General features: G+C 41.8%; 1 protein-coding gene across 1 annotated transcript in view; it reads left to right on the forward strand.

Annotated features, from left to right (window-relative positions):
* The first annotated feature begins 1,128 nt into the window (after positions 1-1,128).
* CDHR3 (cadherin related family member 3) overlaps positions 1,129-21,187 on the forward strand; it is a 31,785-nt gene continuing 11,726 nt past the window's right edge. The window contains exons 1-13 of the mRNA XM_085217139.1: positions 1,129-1,306; positions 3,649-3,851; positions 6,502-6,670; positions 8,764-8,849; positions 9,613-9,707; positions 9,799-9,903; positions 13,994-14,142; positions 15,446-15,635; positions 16,956-17,124; positions 18,566-18,665; positions 18,813-18,911; positions 19,907-20,133; positions 21,011-21,182. Of these exons, the coding sequence (XP_085073265.1) occupies positions 1,261-1,306; positions 3,649-3,851; positions 6,502-6,670; positions 8,764-8,849; positions 9,613-9,707; positions 9,799-9,903; positions 13,994-14,142; positions 15,446-15,635; positions 16,956-17,124; positions 18,566-18,665; positions 18,813-18,911; positions 19,907-20,133; positions 21,011-21,182 (1,810 nt within the window). The 5' untranslated portion in view covers positions 1,129-1,260. The remainder of the gene's footprint in view (positions 1,307-3,648; positions 3,852-6,501; positions 6,671-8,763; positions 8,850-9,612; positions 9,708-9,798; positions 9,904-13,993; positions 14,143-15,445; positions 15,636-16,955; positions 17,125-18,565; positions 18,666-18,812; positions 18,912-19,906; positions 20,134-21,010; positions 21,183-21,187) is intronic.

Raw genomic sequence — 21,187 nt, forward strand, 5'->3', positions numbered from 1 at the left:
ACTTTTTTTTTCTGCTATGAATACATATGCATTCATATCAGCATAATTAGGTCATTTGAGGGTGAGGTTTTCCATATATATACATATATATTGCTAATGTAGTATCTAGGCCCACATTTCGCAGCGCAGTAGAAGATAAGCTTCCTCAGTAACAGCCTGGTGCAGCATGTGCTTCCAGGTGACATAGTGTGACCACACTTGCTTGAGGCCAAGTCCATATCTGGACTCAGCAGGCACTAGAAGCACAGCTCAACCACCAAATGGATGTTTCTTACAATTCCCTGAAGCAGTATCACCGGGACAGCCACAGCATCATGCAGAACCGTCCAGAGGTATATCTAGAGGCTCACAGATTGGTGTGGTTTCTCCAGAGCTGTGTAAAACCTGAATCACTAGCTCCAACTTCTTCGCAGAGCTGATAAGTTTGTGTGGAGAACCAACTGACAAATTCCTGAGCAACTAGATCTAATTGGGCCTGTTTTGGGCAGGGTGTTTGACTAGGTGACCTCCTAGTCCCTTCCAACCTAAATCATTCTGTGAGTTGATAATGATGCACCTGTATCGCATCCAGTTCCACTAGTTCCAGTATTAGTACCACCTCGATCATATGCTTCACCAAAAATGCTAGGACTGCGCTTAGGTAAAAAAGTAAAAGTTGCACAAGTGTACTGTGGGCTAGCTGTCTAAATGCCCAATCCAAGGAACCAGTGCACTGGTGTTCCGTGCTGTTCCTGAAATAGCTACGGCAAAGTTGACCTTGTCACGTGCATGTGCTGCAGTCTCACCTCCAGGTATGCAGTGCATGTTCCAAGTAATTCTCTGATACCTGGTGAAATGAGAAAAAATCAGGTTTCTGGTGTAAGAAAGAAAGCGTGAGTATTTGATCCTGGTCTCTGAAGTGAGCACTTCATTTGCCAGAGCTATTAAAACAGTGCAGTATTACCACATTTAGAACTTCCTAGGTTCTTTTCATAATGCTTCACTAATAAGATCACTGCAGTGAAAGGATTATTCATAACTGTTTTCTCAAGTGTGGCCCAGGTCTGTGGCTGGAGTGTGAGCAAGGAGCAGTTCCCTGACAAGCAAACAAGCTGACGGTGTTTAGAAACTCCCTTAGAGACACAGTCCTTTGTTTCATTCCTCATGCCACATGACAAAGAGGAAGAATTTAGGTGGAGCTGATTGTAAAGGAGGGAAAACACGCCATGGTCTTCCTTTAGTTGGCATCCTGAGAACCCGAAGGACAGGGTTGTAAAGACGATGAAGAGCACGTTCCTTCTCTTCATTTTGCTGGGAGTAGTATCTGGTAAGAACATGATTTCATTACACTGCTAAAATTAGAACACTGTTGGCTGTTGTACTTTCTCTTGGGAACTTTATAATGCATATTTAGGGATCAGACACGAATGGAAAAAATCAAGTAACAATTATTTTCCTACTGAAATAGATTACAGCAGTGGTTACAGCAGTATAATGAAGAGAATATGACCCCTCACAAGACTTTTTTTCTGGAAGTGGCACTTCAGTGTGCAATAGCTGCTGCTCAGTGTGACAGTGTTGGAGTGGGAAAGGAGGTCAGTTCTGCCAGAAATGCTATCTACTCTTAATATTGTAGCATTGTTCTTTCAAATATTGTTAGCATTTCTATTTGATGAAGTAAAACTGAACAGAAAAACACTTATGGAGAATATTAGGAGGGTATCAGTATTTTTGCTCACTGTAAAAACACAAAAAGTTTGACAGTACATACATGTTAGCAACTTAAAATGGATCTACAAACTGCAATCTGTGTGACTGATGGAGTTGCTTGTAGCAAGCTGTCTTCTCAGGTAGCATCACCTTGCTCTCAAGAAACTGAAAGAATTCTTCCAGTCCTCAGAAGACTGACAGTATTTGGTGTTTTCTTTGATGCTCCCCTGCAGTTTGTCAGGGCACTGCATGTGAATCTCAACTGGTCCTGAAGAACAGTGTTTGTCTAACCCATGTGGTTATGGGAAGAGAATAGCTTGAAGATATGACTCAAGCCCTCTGTGAATGTTAATGAATCACAGGTAATTAGGGCTTGAATATACATATACTTCCAAAAGCCATTCTCATAACTGCTTTATATTGGGCTCAGAATTTGTTAATGATTGGGACTGGTAATTCTGATAAATAATGTATTAAATTTATTCAAGCATAGTTCATGCTCTGAAGTGAGGACGTAACCAAGGATTTGTGGAAACAGAGAGAGGGCTTTTGTAAAGTCAGCTGAAAGAAGAAGCCATTTAGATACAGTATAGAAAATTTCAGTTAAAAAAAAAAGAGCAAAAAGTAAGCACTTATGGTTTAGAAAGACTAAAAGACAAATCCTAGTAAACAGCCAAGGAACTATTCAGAGATAATATGAAAATATAAACGTTTTTCTCCCTACATTTCTAAATGTTATAAATGATTTAATAGACTTTCTAAATGGTTTCTGTCAATGAACTGTGACTTGTTTTAAGTACTGGATACTGAATACTGCCCACAGGTTACATTCAGCACTCAACTCCACTTGTGAAAGTGTATTCCCAGAAAGCACTCTCAGCACAATCTCATTTACAAAGGCAATGTTTGTTGACAATGATTTCCAGAATCTTTAAGAACATTGATACAAGATTAGTCCTTCACTGGGTTTAGGAAAGAGGGACCATACTCCCTGCTTTGCCTCATGGACTCACCTATCACTATTGTGTTTGCTTCTTGGGAAGCAAAGAAACTAGGACACAGGGTCTGTGGTCCTATAGGGAATGATTATTTGAGAGTTCAGTAACAGAAGCAATGTCTGTCACACAAACACAAATCATTTGTAATCTGCTCCAAAAGGTCACTAGTGAGTCAGAGAAACAAGATTTTTGATAGTTTAAGGCAAAAATCACCAAGGCTTCTTCTAATGCCATTTGAAACTCTTGGAGCTGATTTCTTCCCTCCAGATTAAAGGCCCTACCACCATTGAGGAATGGCAATTGTAAGGCCTCTCTGGCGGCTGATGTAGGCCATTCTTCCCCAGCCACATGAGTAGGCGCGTGGCTCCTTCTCACCATTCAGAGGTGTTGCAACACAACACATTTCCCTTTGGCATTCCTAAGGCTTAGGCTGAGCACACACTTGCAAACATGCTGCAGACCTGATAGCCTCAGAACAGTCCCCCTAGAAGCTTTCTACCTTGCAGCTGCCCAGCAAAAATAGACTTCATGATACTTTTGCTGCAGTAGTTGCTGGGATATGAGCAGCCTGGCCTTTTGGTGAGCAGGGTCCACTGCCGTCCTGGCATGCAGTGCACGAAAAGTTTTACTGACAGCAGCCAGCTTTCTTGGCAAGTGTTTTGGATAAGCCATCAGCATTCAGTCCTTCTCAGTCTCATTGAGGTATGCTGCCAGTTTGGAGATATGAAGGCAATACTGCTTAAACATCAGCTATCTGAGGTGACAATAGCATAGTACTGAATCAAAGAAAAGATCAATTCTTCTGCCGTTAGTAATGGGTTTACTGCAGTGCAACACCACATTTCATCAGCAAAAGGAGAATCAGGGCATTTTGTGCTCTTGACACCTCTTGGCAGTAGCTGTGTGCTCTTGCCACTCTGAGACTCCTAGAAGTAATTTTTCAATCATTTTCATCTTACAGGAAGAAGAACCCCACTGCTTAGGGGCTTACCTGCAACAAGTACTGTTGAAGAAAATGCACCAGCTGGTGTTTCCGTTTATACCTTCAACATAACTGGTTCTCCATTGTCTTCTGGAGTTGTTGCAATACATCCTACCATAGTAAATTCGAATCCACTTACGGAAGCATTTGCTATTGTATCCGCAGGAGATCTTGTGTACAGGGTGAGTTTTCTGTTCAGCTTGAGCAATGCTCTGTCCTTTTGGCTCATGGCTCCTGGATTGCTGAGAATTGGCAGTGCACAGTGACTCATCCGTTAATCAGAAAAGTGTTGTAAATGCAGACTGTAGTGCTATTTGGACATACTGCAATAGATACGATAAACGGGTAACAATAGTGATTGCAATTTTAATTGCATCTAGGCAGAAACACTCATCACAATAATCACAAGGGCATATAGGACTGAGTTCTGTTTTGTGAGTTTATCTGTAGTTATCTGTAAGTTTTTCAACCTACTTAATATGGAGTTGCTGTGAATTTAAAGTGGATTATTTAAATCACATGGAGCTCCTGTTTGGACACTCCCACCTAGAACTGAAATGAGTTTGACTCACTTCCAAAACAGCGTAAGCTGAGTCAGATCAAAGCTGTGTTTAACACTGAATGAGAGCTGTGACCCATGAGGAAGTCACTTGGAGGTACAAAGTTATCACACTTCCACACATCCCTGATCTATTTCTATCTATTGTGTGCTCTTGTTCTGTGTCAAATGCAAGGAAGTTTCTATTGGCTCCAGCTAGCTTTCATTGTCGGATAAATTAGCCAGCATTGCCTCACGTTTGCCACTGGCAATGAGTGTTCAGAGGCATGATGCTTGTCACCCCAATGCAGCCCACTTGTGTGTCTGAGCCTCAACAGTGATGCTCTTGAGCACCTTTGAAAGACACAGATACATACTGAGTAGAGTCTTGAAAAATAATTTAGTACGCTTTCCTGGGTGTTTCCAAGGAGATTTCTTGAAAGAAAAGTGTTTCTCACTTCCTAGTCTGTATTGTGTCATTTTGAATTAAAGCTGTCTCTTCTGCTGCAAAATATAGTCCTTTTCTATGCCCGCTCATTCCTGTCCTGTGCCATCTACAAGGTGTGCAGCACTGTGCTTCTTGATGAGTGGGACTGGAAAACTAATCTGAAGGAAAAATGACCTTGCAAATAGCTAGAAGTCTCTGTCACTCCAAAGTGCCAGCTTATCATCATTTCTTACCACAGTCCCATTACTTAAATTGCCTCTGAGGACTTTGTATAACTTGACTGAACAGTAATTGGTACTGGGGTTTCCTAACCCACTTGAGGAACTGGAATGAGGTGTTTGAGCCAGTGAATATCAGTCATGAGAAACTCATAAAGAAAGCTACATACAAATTGTGCAAGCTAGCAGTTGACTGAATATGTGCAACCCGCAAGGCAAGGATAAATGCTTATGAGTGTCCGTAGTTAGTTTATTTGATGAATTTTGATACTTTTATTTATTTACACTATTTTTAGTGAATTTGTACCACATCTTTCAAGAGTAATGTGGTCCAAAATTAGATACCTCAGCTCTTCTTATTACCACTAAATCTTTGCTAAGATACAAGCAGTATTTTGTACGTAAGGTATGGGGCCTACAACTTCAGGTAAGTACCTGTTAGCACAGGTTCTCATGTATTTGTGAACCAAGCCCTTTTGCAGCAAGTCTGGGCAATATCACACTTCTTGATATGTTTTGGGGTTTCTGAGAATGTCCTTGTTACTGAGATATAAACACTGTGCTGAGAGAATGAAAATAGACTGTTGCTCAAAGCTATCTTGATGTGATGCTCCCTCTGCTCCCCAGGACTGAAGGGGAAAGCAAGGAGCAGTGAGATTCTCATGTGGAGTGAGGGGTGGGCAGTTATGGAGGGACTCAAGATGCTGCTCACGCTATCTGCAGCTGCTTCAGGTGTGTGGATGCTGCCTTTATCAGTTAGCATTGCTCCTGCCTGGAACCAAAGTAAGCCACTCACAGTCAATGCCAGTCCAAAGCCACTCTTTACAAGTGCAACTTCAAAAGAGATCATCTAGATTCACAAAGTTAGCAGCTACATTTTCCTTTCTTGTATCAAGAAAGGAAAGTTCTTGCTTCTTTATTAGTTTTCACAGTGAGGATTGTAGCATACAACTTTCAGCATCCTGCTCTTGCTCTGGTCCAGGCCTACGTTCAGGCCTAGGGCCCCCAGCACAAGAAAGGGACTGGTAGGCTTTAAGCTCCCTTCCAAGCCAAGCCATTTGATTATCACCTTCTATTTTAAGGGCTGATGAGCTGGAAGCCTTTCAAAAAAATCTCAACAAATCAAACATTTGCATTATCAGGCATAAGGACTGTGTTAATTTTTAATTAGTTCAATTTCCCCAAGCAGTTCTGGTCTCACTTTCATGCAGTGTGCTCATTCCTTCCTGTGGTTTCCTGCAAGTCTTCTCCCAGACCCACTTACAAAGGGAAGGGCCTTGTTCCTGCTGGGCTCTACATACTCCTGCTGCATGATCCTTCCTGCAAAGGAGATGTGCTTGTGGTCATGAAGGCAACACACTGCCTTCAGGGCAGGACAGTTCCTGCTGGGCTTTCTGCTCCCCAGACTGTCCCTCACACAATAGATCCTTGCATTGCTCCACAGTCACAACTTTTTGGTCTGCCTGTCCTTTTTTCCCTCATGTTTCTTGCACTGGCAAGAGCTGTGTCAGTAAGAGGAAGATAATCTAAAATGCTCACTGCTTGTTGATGTTCCTTGCATTCACTCCTACAGACTGTAACTTACATCTCTTGCAAGATGTGCTAATAATATTGATTTTTATTTTCAGGTTGTTACCACAGGAAACCCTATCCTAGATTATGAAACTATGCCAAAGCGCTTTGATTTACAGATTTTTGTTGAAGATACTGCTGGGAGGACTGACCTCAATACACTAACTGTCCAAGTAGCAGATAAGAATGAACGTCCTGTGTTTTGGGGAAATATGGCAATTCAAAGTAAGATCTGAAAAGAGCAGCACTCAAAAAGATGGCATCAGATACAGAATTTAATAGCACACAATGCCTGTAGTTAAAGTGGTCCAAATACAAAAACAAGTGTGGAACAGGATGCTGTTTCTATCAAAGCTTTATTTTGCACGAATATTTGGCATGCTTCATCTCCAGAAATGCTCTTTTAGTTTTCTTGAAGATTTGACTAAAATTGATTAAGACATTTAAATGCATTAAGACATTTAAATGATTAAGACATTTAAATGTTCCTTTATTTATATTTGTATGTTTTATCTTTTTGTTTGTTTGTTTGTTTTTGGTGGTTTTTTTTTTTATGAGATTAAGTGCCCTTGAGATATGAATTGTGAACCTGAAGTTTGATAGGGATGCAGCCTATACAGTATGGATCTGTGCTGTTGAAACTGGACGGATTTGAAGAGGGAAGATAAATGTAAAAAAGTGTATACTGTGGCTGTGCAAAAATTTGTACACACAGGAAACCAGGTTTGCTTTCAGGTCACAAAGATGCAAAAAGGAAAAGTCTGCAACAGCATCAACAACAGGGCTGCGCGTCTGGATCCACAATAGCACTTAGGCAAGGACATTCAATCATAGAATCATAGAATCATTGAATCATTTGAGTTGGAAGAGACCCGTAAAGACCACCTAGTCTAACTCCCCTGCAGTGCACAGGGACACCTACAGCTAGATCAGGTGCTCAGAGCCCTGTCCAGTCTGACCCTGAATGGAGCATCCACCACCTCTCTAAGCAACCTGTTCCAGTGCCTCACTGCCCTTATTGTAAAAAATGTCTTCCTTATATTGTTTTTTTTTTCTTCAGTATGAGAATATCACACTCATCTGCTCATGATAGGTGTTTGGGAGTGGCTGACAAACCCCCAGACCCAGAATGGCAGTGCTACATGGGCTGCAGCTGGCTGTGTGGGTGCTGCTAGGCTGTCCGCAGGGTTGAGCTCAGCACAGCACGGCCACAGCACAGCCGCTTCTCCAATGCCAACGAGCATGCGGATGCTCCGTTCCATACATTTAGTTTGTAAGGCAAATTAGCTTCCCCAAGGGAAGAGGCTGTGTCATCTTCTCAGTGTTGAGGGTGTCTTCTGTATCATGGGTGCTGATGGAATCTAATAATAATTAAATGTGACACTTCAGGGGATTGGCACAGCATGAAACATACTACGTGAGAGCTTGTTACAAATAAGTGCATCAGCTTAACTCTCAGCTAGAGCTGCCATAAATTGGTGAGCACAGATGTCTGATCTGTCTAACTGCATGGCTGTAGTTAACAGTACCAGCCACAATTAGACACTAATTGCGCATTCGTTGGTTATTAAAAAGCATCTCCCTCTCATTAAACCTTATATTTGTATTGTTGTCCTCTGGGAACAACTCATTATGCTGCACTGGGTTTCCCACTGCTGTGATGAGAAGCAGCAGTCAGCAGGGGTCACAGCAGCAATTAATAGTCCAGAAATGCCAGGTTCAGCAGACACAAAGGGCAGAAAGCAAATAATGGGATCTAAGGAGCTGTTGTTCCACTCACCACTGTGCCTGAGCCAGCTGCCAGTGGCTGAGTGTGGGGCAGCAAAGTTGTGGAGGAATACCCCTTGCTCTGAGTAAGGCAGGAGATTAAGCACAGGCCATCTACCATGTATTCACCCCACAGATGTAAAAGAAAAGCATAAATGAAGAGGAAAGGCTTTGAACTCTCCTGGCAGGGGGCAGGGGAGGGTGTGAAAGGGATGGGGATGGAGAACAGATCTTGTTCTCCCCATCTGCATGGCTGAGACAGACATGTGTCTACAAAATGCAGTTGTGCTCCATACCCATTGAGCAGCTCAGGGAAGACCTTATTTACAGATCAGTCTTTCTCAACTACCAGTGAGGGATGTCTACACATTTTTCCTTTTAATCTTTTGAGTGTTTGTGTTCGTTCTTGTGAGAATTTTGAAAGGGCGCTGGTGAAGTGAGAGCACACATCAGACAGTAATGCACCCAGACAGCTTCAGAATGTCAGTCTTCTTGCTGGTGCGCCCTTCATTCTTGTGCAATTAACACTGTGTGCACTTCTATCCATGCAGCTGTGAGGATCTATGTCTTGGAAGGAATGCCTCCTGGACTCATCTACAGAGTCAATGCAACAGATCCTGAAAATGGTGAACTCAAAGTAAGCCGGGGAAAAAAAACCCAGAAATTATATCAACTGCTGTATCTGAAGTGCTAATTGCCTCTTCCAACAACACACTTCATCATCAGGAACACTGGAAAAGGTTGAAGCGTTGTCAATAAGGAATTGAGGAAATCCAGCCTCAATGTTTGAACACAAATTGTATTTTGAATTCTCAGCATTCCAAAATTAAGGGGCATTGAAGGCAGAATTTGATGCAGTTAATCAGAGATATAGTAGGAATCATGTATTTAAAAAAAAAAGAAAAAGTCTTCAGAACATTTTTAGTAGAATAGAATGACTGAAAGTATGTAAAGTTTTTAATCTTCTATCTCACAATGTAAATTCTTTCATACGAGACAGTAAGGAAACTGGTCACAAGGCAAAGGAATCTCATTTTTGTGACAATCCCAGGGCACACTGTGACCCTGAGTTAAGCAAATGGATTAACATATTGTAAAATACTCTGGATATCAGCAAAAATCCCTGGAAATGATAACTTTGTTTGCAGAAAGGAGAAAAGTAGCAGCACTTAGCTAAGAATTGTTTTGCAGCTCTTCCTTGTTGGCTGTTGTTATATAAAGGAGCGCATTCAGGAGCTGGACCCAAAGAGGGAAATGCATCTGTGTGTCTCCATGCTTCATCATGCAGTTCTGGGTCAGACACTGCGCTGTGCCTCAGCCCTTATGCAAAGCAGTGCACAACCAGAGGGATGCTCAAACAAAATGATGCAGAAACTAATTCATTCTCTTCTTCATTTCAGTATTCACCACTCCCTGAATCAGTGCCATTCCGGGTCTTGGAAAATGGAGACATTTTTTCAAGAAAAAAAATAGATTACGAGAAGGATCCACACTGGTGAGAATTTCTCTTATCCATGTGCTTGCAGTAGGCAATGCTTTTCTATGTAGCCAAAGAGTGATTCTTGTTTTGTTTTCTTATTTAACAGCTATTTTTTAAATATAACAGTGACAGATCCAGAAGGACTAAACTCCACTAGAACAGTGAATATAAATATAATTAACATCGATGACGAAAGCCCTTACTTTACCACGTGAGTGAAAAACTTCCATTGCACTGAGAATGTAGATGTTTTCCCACCTTTACTGCCTTGGCACCAATGGGAGGGTGTCACAGAGGGCAAACTAATACAGCAACACAGTACTACCAAGAACAGTGTTTTCATTTTGTCATGTCTCCTTTTACTGAAAAGATTTGCTTTCATTTCCCTTTTTTATTATTTGTATTTTTATTAGTTTTAAGTTTTGCAGGTTCTGCTCTCTCACTAAGGGCAGCTGAGCAGGCTTGTACTTGTCAGCAAGTAGAGGTCAAAGCTGTGCAAAGACCCTTGGACAAGTTTAGACAAAGGCCTGAGTTTTAGCCCATGTGAATACAATCATACAGAATTTACTCTTCATGCAGATGTGTGTTTCACTGTAATAATGTTTATTCATGCAGAAATGTCTAGACATAAAAAGGTCTCACTTTTGATCTGCCTTTTCCTCTTCTTCTCAGCCACACACACGTGTAGCGACCTTAGTCCTCTTTGAAACATTGCCATTCCTGACTGTCATAAGCAGGAAATTGTTGTATCATACCACAGAAGTCAGAAATAGCTTTTGAAAATTAATGGAGCTTTAGTTGAAATAAAGAACATTGTTGAAAATTTGAGAAATAGGAAAGAATACCTATGTGCTACCAGGGGGCTATTTTGTGGTGGTAAGCACAGTGAACAAATGGTTTCTGAATCAGGAAGCTGACAAGCACAGTTCTTGTAGAATTGGTCTGATTTTGCAGTTGATTTATCTCTGTCATTCTGTGTGAGACATTAATTGGATTCTAGATGTTCTCTTTATATCTTCTGATCCTGAGGCTGTAGAAGGTCCCCAGTGAGAGTATTTATGGTGAGATCTCTCCTGCCACTTATGGAAAGAGCTGGCAGCCCAAGGCTTGGACAGCTACACTCTTTGCTGGGTAAAGAGCTGGCTGCAGGCTGAGCCCAGGGAGTAAAATGAACAGAGTTAAATCCAGTTAGTGACTGGTCACGAGTGGTGTTCCCCAGGGGTTGGTACTGGGGCCTGTCCTGTTCAATATTTTATTGATTATTTGGATGAGAGAATTGAGAGCACCATCAGTAAGTTTGCAGATGACACTAAGCTGGGAGAAAGAGTCAATCCACATGGTAGGAAGGCCCTACAGAGGGATCTGGGCAGGTTGAATCACTGGGCTGAGGCTGATTGTATGAGCTACAACAAGACCAAGTGCCAAGTTCTGCATTTTGATCACAACAACTGCATGTATTGCTACAGGCTTGGCTGGGGCAGAGTGGCTGAAAATCTGCATGGAGGAGAAGGATCTGGGTGTATTGACTGACACTTGACTGAACATGAGCCAGCAGTGTGTTCAAGAAGGCTAGTGCCAACCCGGCTTGTTTCAGAAATCATGTAGTCAGCTGGACAGGGAGGTGGGTGTACTCAGCTCTGGTGAGGTTGCACCTCACGTGTTGTGTTCAGTTTTGGGCCCCTCACTACAAGAAAGATGTTGAGGCTCTGAAGCATGTCCAGAGAAGGGCAACAGAGATGTGAAGTGTCTGGAACACAAGTCTGATGGGGAGTGGCTGAGGGATCTGGGATGGTTTGGTCTGGAGAAGAGGAGGCTCAGGGGAGGCCTTATCGTTCTCTACAACTGCCTGAAAGGAGGCTGTGACAAGGTGGAGGTCAGCCTCTTCTTTCAGGTAGCAGTGATAGGACGAGAGGGAATGGCCTCAAGTTGAGCTAATGGATGTTCAAGATGGCCATTAGAAAACATTTCTTCTCAGAAAGAGTGGTGAGGAATTGGAACAGGCTGCCCATGGAGGCGATGGAATCACCATCCCTGAAGGTGTTCAAGAAATGTGTAGATATGGTAATCAGGGACATGGTTTGGTGAGTAATACTGGTGGTAGTTGGACAGTTGGACTGGATGATCTTAGAGGTCTTTTCCAGTCTTTATGATTCTAAGTCCTAGCACCTGGACCATGCCAAAAGGTCACTGGGCATTGGTTTGGAGCAGTCCTCTGGGTGCTGTGTAGGCTGAGGTCAAGGATCCAGACCTTGCTGGCAGAGCGATAGAGAACCTAGGGAAATGGAAGAATGAAGTATTAAAGAGAGAGATGGATATTTTTGTTGCTACTTGAACTTCATGTATGAAGTAACCAAAAAGGTTAGCAGCTCTATCCACAGTGCTGTACAAGCAGCAGGAATCCACTTTCCAGTGCCAACATTTGCACATTGTGTTTCTAGACTGATTATTTCATCCAAATGTTGCCATTTCTGTTTATTTATCCTTATGTCTGGAATGCTGAAGGAGCTCTTTTAAATATTTATCTACTTGTGAGTGGAGTATCCATAACACCTAATGTCTAAGACTTAGTTGTTGTATGACACAAATAAGGCATGGTATTTGTTTGAATCTTTTCCCTCTTAGAGGGACCAAAAATAGAAGCTCAGTTTGTAAAGAGCTTGAAATTAAATTACTCTTTGTGAGCTGTCCTCACTATGTACATGCATGCCCTCACCCTGCTAAAATGTGAGCTGCATGCTGGGACTATGTGTTTTCTGACACTATAATAATTAGTGCTGAGATGGGAGTTGGAAAACTTGACAAGTTAGCAAACCTTCTTTATTTTCTCCTGATCAAAGCTGTCAAGAGCAGAGTTTCAAAGGGTCTTTCTAATTGTTCCCGTGGTATATGCAGGCACATCTGTTTTTGGTGTTCACAACACTGCATCAGCATTCACCCTTTTGAAATTCTGGCTGCTAAAATCAGTGGAAAACTTGTGGAGTCAAGAAAACAAAGAGGACAACAAAACAAATACGTGCTTCCTTCGCAACTATATTACAGTGTCTAAAAGGTCTGCTTGAACTGTGCTGTAAAATACGACTGGCAAGTGGTGGGTCTTCTGACAGCAGGACACAGCCCAGACATGGCTGTGTAGGAGATGGTTCCAGCTCCTGCCCAGCTGTATGAGCCCTTGGTGTAATGGGCACATTCTTGAGAATGGCCCACTCCTTCCTGAGAGATCTGTATGGTAGGGACAAGGCAGTGGCACATACAAGATTGGCAGGGCTGTGAAGATAGAGCTGTGGAGAGAGGTCAGAGTTGTGATTCCTCTCTGGAGCATAAAGCTCATGTCTTCCTGAACTAGGAACTATGCACTAGTCAGTTTGTGGTGGCAGTTTAAAATGTACAAAAAAGCTTCTGTCTTGAAACATGCTCCTAATGCTTCTTTGAACTGTTGAGCTTCTTCAACTCCCTTTGACTTTTGGAAGTAGATGTTTTGTGTATTCATGCATTTCAGGAGAATAAATCACCTTTCACATAGTCTTTGCACAGTTTCTGTATGCTTGTCCATACCTGTTTTAGCACATGGGTCAAGTACCATAACTGCATACCTTAGTGCCTATGTGAACACGCAGTTGCAACCATTATAAACAATCCTACACAATTGCCTGCCAGACCATATCTGAGCCATAAAACTCACTACATGGGAAATCTGGGAGCACTGGCATGCCAAACAGCATCTGTATTTAAAATGAATCAGACAGACGTTGGGAAATTGGAGCAACATCATGGGGACATCAGCAGGGCAGCCACAGGAATGTTCTTTCTTGCCTCTACCTGAGGAGCAGCCCATGACTTTTAGTAATGCTGTTGCACCCCATATGCCTCCAACATTCACTCCAAAATATAACTGTGTTACTGCTTCTATTTTTGTTTTTCTCCTGGAAAATAACAATTTACAGGAAATGACAGGTTGGTGATTCTACAGGGAGACAGACTGCTTGACTGAACAGCCCTGTCCATCTTTAGTTTCCACAATTCCGTGAAAGTCAAATTGCATTCACTATGAAAAAGTTGCAGGGAAAGGGAAGGACACTTATTTTTGCAGCTCTGTCATGCTTAATGCGCACGTTGCAGCTCAGCTGCTGCTGCAGTCCAGCTGGCAGAACCAGTGACTGGGATATTGACTGTGACAACAACTCCAAGCCCAGCATGGCGAAATGCTTTACCTCTACAATTGGTTGCTCAGCTAAGTCTGTGCTCAGCTGCTCTTGCAAACACAGGCAGGCCTTTTGCTGAATGAACGTTGCTTTCTCTTGCAGAAAACAAAGAATCTACAGGATTCCTGAGGAACAAAGCCCAGGAACTGTTGTTGCCAATATAACAGCTAAAGATCCTGATGATGAAGACTCTCCTAGCAGACTTTTCTACAGCATCCAGTCTTCTGACACATATTTCTCCATAAATCCATGTAAGACAAACAAAAACATGCCTTCTGACTCTCTCGAAAAAGAGAGTGGCCACACAGATGTTTTTGCCTGAGTGTTGATTTTCTTTAGTGTCTCTCCCTATAAAAAAGGAATGCTCAGCATGTTTTTAGGGCCAAGTTCTTCCATCAGCTGAATAATATTAACTAAAATATATTAAAGAAAGTAGACCAAAGGTGATTTATTGACAAATGTTTTCTTATGGCTGGAGATTGATGATTCCTTGAGTGGAAGTTGAATCAGCTGCCTTTTTCTCTAACAGTTGTAGTGACTTTTCTGGGGCTCTTGCAATGGCTGCAAGTACTTAGACCACAGCTTGCTCTCTCCTACATGAAATCTGCTCTAGCACTGTGATGCACAAAAACTGCTGCTCAGCTTCATAGCTTTATTCATGCCACTATTCAGGTGAGGCCATTCTAAAGAGTCATCTCCTATGTGCTGGTTCCATGTCCCCATGCTCTCTGGGGTGCACCCATCTCTGTCCTGAGGATTTTGCTCCTAGAGCTGTAATTCAGTGACTGCTCTGCCTCTCATCTGCTATTGTTTTAAAGATGTTTATCACAGTGATAGAATATGCCATCCAGCACAGCGCTGTGGGATATCAAGATTATCCTTACATGCTTTGGATTCCCTGCGCCCTTTGGCTGTGTATTGCTACTATCCCTCTCAATTTCGCCCCAAAAGGTAGAGGATATACAAACTGTTCCTTTATCTCCTCAGGACACTGGCAACAGTATTGTGTTCTGCCAGAACAATTTTCTCTCTTTTGGATAGAGGCTAACAGAATTGAAAAAGTAATTAATTGAACGGCTGATCAGAGCACTTGACACAAGCTGAGAGCAGATCTTTTGATATATGAGTAGATTTAGATGTGCTGAAGGGTGCTTGAAATACAACAGCAGAAAGTGAAGCCATCTTACTAGCTAGAGAACAAGGACAGCATGGGCTGCTCATTGTGCTTGCTGCTTGGTGAGTGCACTCAGCTCTGACTTGCACCATTTCCTTGAGAGTGTAATGAAATCTAAGTGCTTTCCAAGCCCTCTGCTGAGGTTGCCACTGGTGTATTTTTGAGCAGTGGGTATTTATCTGTGAAAGGCTTACGCTAGAGCTATCAAAGCCATTTTGTATCATTTTGAAAAGTAGTTAAACCAGTCATAATTTCTGGAGAACAAAAGACTTCAGCTTGCTACCTGTCTGCTGAGCTATCCTGTCCTCCCACAAGTACACCACGAGTGCTTACTGCCTTCCCTGAGGGTGAACATCTAACTGCTGGCTGCTTTTCCCCAGCAACTGGAGTGCTGCAGGTGTCCGGGAGAATCGACCGCGATGTCCTTCCCCTGCAGCTCCATCCCAATGTCTCCATGATAGTCCGGGTGGAGGACAGCCCTCGTGGAGGGCACTTCAGTGAAATGGAGATCACAGTCATCATTGGAGATATCAATGACAACCCACCAGAATGCAATCCCTCCACCTTCAGGTATTGATGCTCTGATTGCCTTAGTACTGCCTTGTTACCACAGACCAGTGCCCAGTGTAGGGCACGTCACTTAGGGTCCTCAGATCTCAGAGCCTCTTGTCATATATGTCTGTGCACAGTAACTTAGTCATGGACTTTGCTATGGCTCTGAACTCTCTGAGACCTTTGTGAGCTTTTCAAGAAGCATGGAGATGTGGCACTGAGGGGTATGGTTAGTGAACGTGGTGGGGATGGGTTGGTGGCTGGACTAGACGATTTTAAAGGTGTTTTCCAACATTAAAGAATCTATGATTCTATGATGATCAGCTGGCTTATGTTTGTAGATGAGGGTATGACATTATCTCCATTTCTCAGAAAGACTGAGGTCAAAATTGTCCATCTGAAGTGCTGGATGTGCCCATGCTGTAGGGGGCACAGCACTGCATAGGGTAGTTTTCAAAGAACTGCCACTAGAGGTAGATGGACTGTTCTGCAAATAAAGACCCAGCATCTCATGCCAAGGCCTCTGCAGTGAGACATTCCTGGGTAGTGGGTATCTGTTTAAATTGTTTGCTCACTAGCTAAGATAAATGTCTTGCATTTAAATCATGTAGTTTTATGGACTAGCAGGGAGAGAATCCAATTCTTCAGAGCGCTACTTGGTTACAATGTCCATGATGACAGCACAACAGTCTCTGTGGTCCATTGAGCTCAAACTTTCATCTGAATGAGGCAAAAGTCTTCGGGGGAGGAAATGAGAGACTGTATATAGGGATTGTACAAGGGAACATCGGGGCATAATGACATTTCAGTTAGTTCTTTATTCTTTTATTTCTTATTTTCTTGATTAAGATAAAATCAGCACCCTCCATTACCAATTCCATCACATGCGTCACTGAGACCATTACTGTCAACAGCAGGGCCAGAAACACTAGCTTTACAAGGCAGCAGAATGATCCAGGTATTAGTTAAGGAGAAAAGAATGAACTTCTCATCAGGAAAACATTATAATGTAATGAAAAAATGAGTGTTGTAAAGATGTTTTAAAATACAAATTAGGAACTGAAATAATCTTGAGCATTAAAATCTCATGGTGCCTTCTGTAGTTCAGTGGATTTTCAAGGTCTTGGTTTTGGGTCTGTGGCTGCTCATTACACAGGGCTGTTATCCACCACAGCATATGGTTCAGATTCTAGATTGCTTCATCAGCTGTTGTCTATTTAGATCTAGGATTTCACTTAGAAAATAAATGGAAGTAAGTCGATGTTTTGGCATGGAGTATATGAAGAATTCAAGAGAAATATAAGGAGCTCTGATGGGAAACATCTTTCTTTTAAACAGGAAAGAAATAAATGAAAATACTACTGCTGGGATAGTTCTTCTTGATCTCAGAAACAGCTGTAAAGATATTGATATTGATCCACCAAACAATCTATTTAGTTTCACTGGATTATCTGGTTTTGGAAGCAACAGCTTTGCTCTGGAGTCTGCTGAGTCCGGAAGACTTGTGGTCAGTCATTTGTGGCTTTATGTCAAGTGGACTCGTTGTAGAAAGCATCTTATGAGTTTTCACAAAGGTCATTTCTTACTTTGGAGTTTTTGCCTGTACAAGAAAAAGGGATTACTGTAATTCATGTTGCAACAGAGTGAGTTGGTGAGAATGATTCGATTAGATACAAGCTACAGACCCTTTAATAGGACAGTTTCTATGAATCCTACAGAGTTTGGAAGACAGAGGGCTGTTTTAAATCAAAACGCTAGATAGGACTGAAAAAAAGGAGTTTTTTAGGGCATGTGAAGCACCAACTTTGAAATGGTTAAACAAAGCAATCTGATACCATCTCATACCTATTTATTCACGGTAGATCATGGAAGATCTTTCTCTTCAGTGTGAAGGACTGCAATATGGTAAATGTGGTAAATATTCACAAAAGTGTGGTGGGATTTGTACTTTGTGTGATTTGATGTGTCAAAATATGACTTCCTTATGCTAATAGCTACTGTAAAATTTGCATTTGCCAGAATCCCCACCAGCTGCTGGACATGTGCAGTGATGGTTGCTTTGCTGCTTTAAAAAGAACCACAGACAAATATAGAAAAAAGAAACCCCACGAACTGTAGTGAGAGCACAGGCATTCTGCCTAAAAGACAAATATGCGATAGGTGCAGTAAAATGATTTTGTATGACTAACGCTAGTTTTTTATTAGAAGCATGTATGCGAATGACCGCCATCCTTAGCTGCTTCATCTACCAGCACAGAAGACATTTTCAGTGCTGCACAGGATACGACTGTTGTCAGCCCTTTGATCACTTTGCTTGTGTAATGTAATAGGCTATCTGAAGCGTCCCATCTCTCCAGTAGTTTACCTATAGACAAAATGCAGTGGATGCCTGTGCTTTAATCTCACTGCCCCAGAATTTATGAGGCTCTTGCAGAGAGACAGAGTTCAGGAGATGAGGATTTAAAGCTCTATATGAGCCACTGTTTAGTAGCTATTTGATTCCTGGATAAACTGTTGTGGCTGAACCTGATACCTTTAATACAAGTCTGCACGCCTGAGCTCAAGGAGCAACTATTGCTATTTAGCAATCGCAAGCTTGTGTTGAGCCAACAAAGGACACGGTAAATAGCCAGCTCATTACATGCACTTGGAATTAAGCAGGTAAAAGGCAAAGACCCTTTGCTCAAATGATACAAGTTCCTGCACTTAAGGGGAGGACAAACAGAAGGAAAGTGTCTTGACAAGAGACCCCAAACCGTGAACATGAAGGAAAAGCCTGAAATTCAATGCTGTAATTGATTTATAGCCTATATTACTCCTACGGGACTATTCTGGGTATTCAAGAGGGAGACCACATCTACAGCATGCTGAGAAAACTGATTGCCATCATGTGTGTTGTGACTTCATGTAAGACAGTATAAATACAGTTGTGTTTCTTTTTAATTTAGATGACTGAAAGTATTGATTTAGAAAATCCATCTAATCCAGGAGTTGAAGTTTATTCTTTGACTGTCAGGGTGCAAGATATCGCCTCTCCTAACTACTCAAGCAAGTATCCTCTTTACACATTTTTAAAAATATTTTTCTGTACTGCAACAGCATGGAGAGAGGAGTACCATATGTATTTTGAATATATGCATGAGAAAATTTCACAGCCATACTTAACTATGATTTCATCTTGTGTTGTATTTCCAGATACCATTTACATTTATATCAGGATAAAGCCAGTGAATGAATTTTTTCCAGTCTTCAGTAGTCTATCATATGAATTTAAAGTTCCAGAAATTACTAAAGGTACAGTAAGTAGCACCTACATGATAGGAGCAGCATTGTCATGCTGACGAATGCACTTTTGCTCCAAACACATTTTCATTTATTTGAATGAGGAAAATTGCTCAAAGCTCCTGTTCAGCTGGGGTCCTGTACAATTGCCTAGTACCCCTAAATAGACAAAACTGGCAAGAACTCCAGTTGTGCAGATAGAAATCAAGACAGACAAATTCAGCAATTATACAAAAAATCTGGGACAGAGCTGGGAACTGAACTCAGATTTCTTGTTTTAGATTGTCTTTCTGCTCTTGCTAAATTAGCATTTTGAAAAGACTGCGATAGTGCAAAGAAACCACTGTAGACCATGGTACAGATGAGAGAGGACTCCCTTGGCCCAGGCATAGTGTTAAACTGTCACCCCACCATCCCTTTAGACCCAGCTCACTGAGGAGGCAGAATGGGATAGGGATGCTTGGATGGGAAGTGTGTGCTCCAACAGGCAGTGTAGCTCCTCAGGCTGGAGCCAAGCTTTTTCCCATTTCTGCCACAGCCCAGGGACAATTGCTGCAAATGTGGCCTTAAACCGTAATCTAGGAGAAGGATTTGCATTTGTCTGTGCTGAGCCCCATAACTGCTGTTTCAAACTCTCCAGACAGAGGAGCAGCAATTTTTTCTCAAGGTATTCCTCCAACTCAAGCCAGTGCTTGGACACTGGAAATAATTAGTGTGTATTGGTGCCAGGCTATGGGGTGGCCCTTGCCACCAGAGAATTCCTGCTGTTGTTCTCTACGGATTCCTTGCATTGTGGTATTCATTGTTAGCAGATACATACATGGGGAGCCATACCCAACATGGTAAACCAGTGTTTCTCATGCCTTCGTTTTACTTCTTTGGGGTGAAAAATTCTAAAGCAGATATGTAGTTACATTTTTATCAAGCTTTGGCAGGAAAGAGCATTCTGTAATTCCTTCTCCTCTAAGTTTAAAATGTTGATGAAATACGGATTATCTTCTTCTTAGTTGGATCCAGTATTGGAAAAGTGATTGCCAGTGATGCAGACTGGCCGCCCAGTGTCATCACTTATTCCATTATAGCTGGAGGAGGGACCAAGGATTACACAAATGCATTCTGGATCAGCCCAATTAATGGAGATGTGAAGATTTTAGAAAGATTAGACTATGAAACAACTCAGAAACACTTTTTCACAGTGCAAGCCTCAGACCAAGAGAAGACTGCAACAGCATCTGTGAGTAAACCCACTCTACTTCTCCTCCTTTATCTATACTTGTCTCTCTTCTTGATAAGAATACTTCGAGCATCCTCTGTCATGACCTTATATTTTATTTTTTCATATCTGGTGGGAGGTGAATGGGTTCTAGGCCTGCTTTCTATTCCAGCCAAGTACTGCCCATGGAGACACTAGGAAGGAGGTACTTAATCTGTTTATCACCTGTAATATTTCAAGGCAATCAGTAAGGAAAACTTAGCATCAGGAACTTGTAATCATGACAGGTTTATCTGTTATATATTAAAATCCAACAAACACAAAAGGACAGAGCTTTGAGAGTGGTAAGCTTTTTCTCTCAACCAGATAACACCAGCTGACATTAAGCAGATCTGGTGTAACAAGGTTGCTTTCAGACATGCAGAAGGCCATTACCAGTATTTCTCTTTCAGTCTGGTCTGTCTGTAAGTAATCTTCATCCCTTCCATGGATCTTGCTCTGAATTATTATTAAATTGTACTAAGAAGCCCAACCAATAACTGTGAAGCAATTTGAGGCACTGGAAAGGAAGTTTAATGAATACCTGGAATTATTTATCATTTCTACTACAACACACCTCAGGTAATTCAACTAGTCAGACACATCAGATTGAAATCCCTGTGGTTTTGGAACATGATTCAAGTCAAGGAACCTGTTCCCAAAAGAGCACTGGTCACAAAAAGAAGTAAAGGTCAAACAAACATTTATGTTTTCTGATAGAATCTAGTTTGGAAGAGAGGTTCATTGCTCTTCAACTGCTGCTGATTTAAAGAGCAAAAGCCAAATAGTTTCTGAAGTTAATAAAATTCTGACCCAATACAGTGGAAGAGCTTCAGCTTTTATTATTCTTTCCTTTCAGGTAACTGTCAATGTTTTGGAAGTAAATGATGAAGAACCCATTTGTTCACCCAGTTTCTATTCAATTCAAATCCCAGTCAGTTTAGCAGTTGGGACCAATGTAAATGGCTTCAGGATTCAATGTCAAGATCGTGATTCTGATCCCAGATCTTTCCGTTACTTCATTGAAGAAGGTACT

Source organism: Meleagris gallopavo, chromosome 1 (genome assembly GCF_905368555.1).
Source record: "Meleagris gallopavo chromosome 1, MGAL_WU_HG_1.1, whole genome shotgun sequence".
In the NCBI taxonomy this organism is placed as follows: domain Eukaryota; kingdom Metazoa; phylum Chordata; class Aves; order Galliformes; family Phasianidae; genus Meleagris; species Meleagris gallopavo.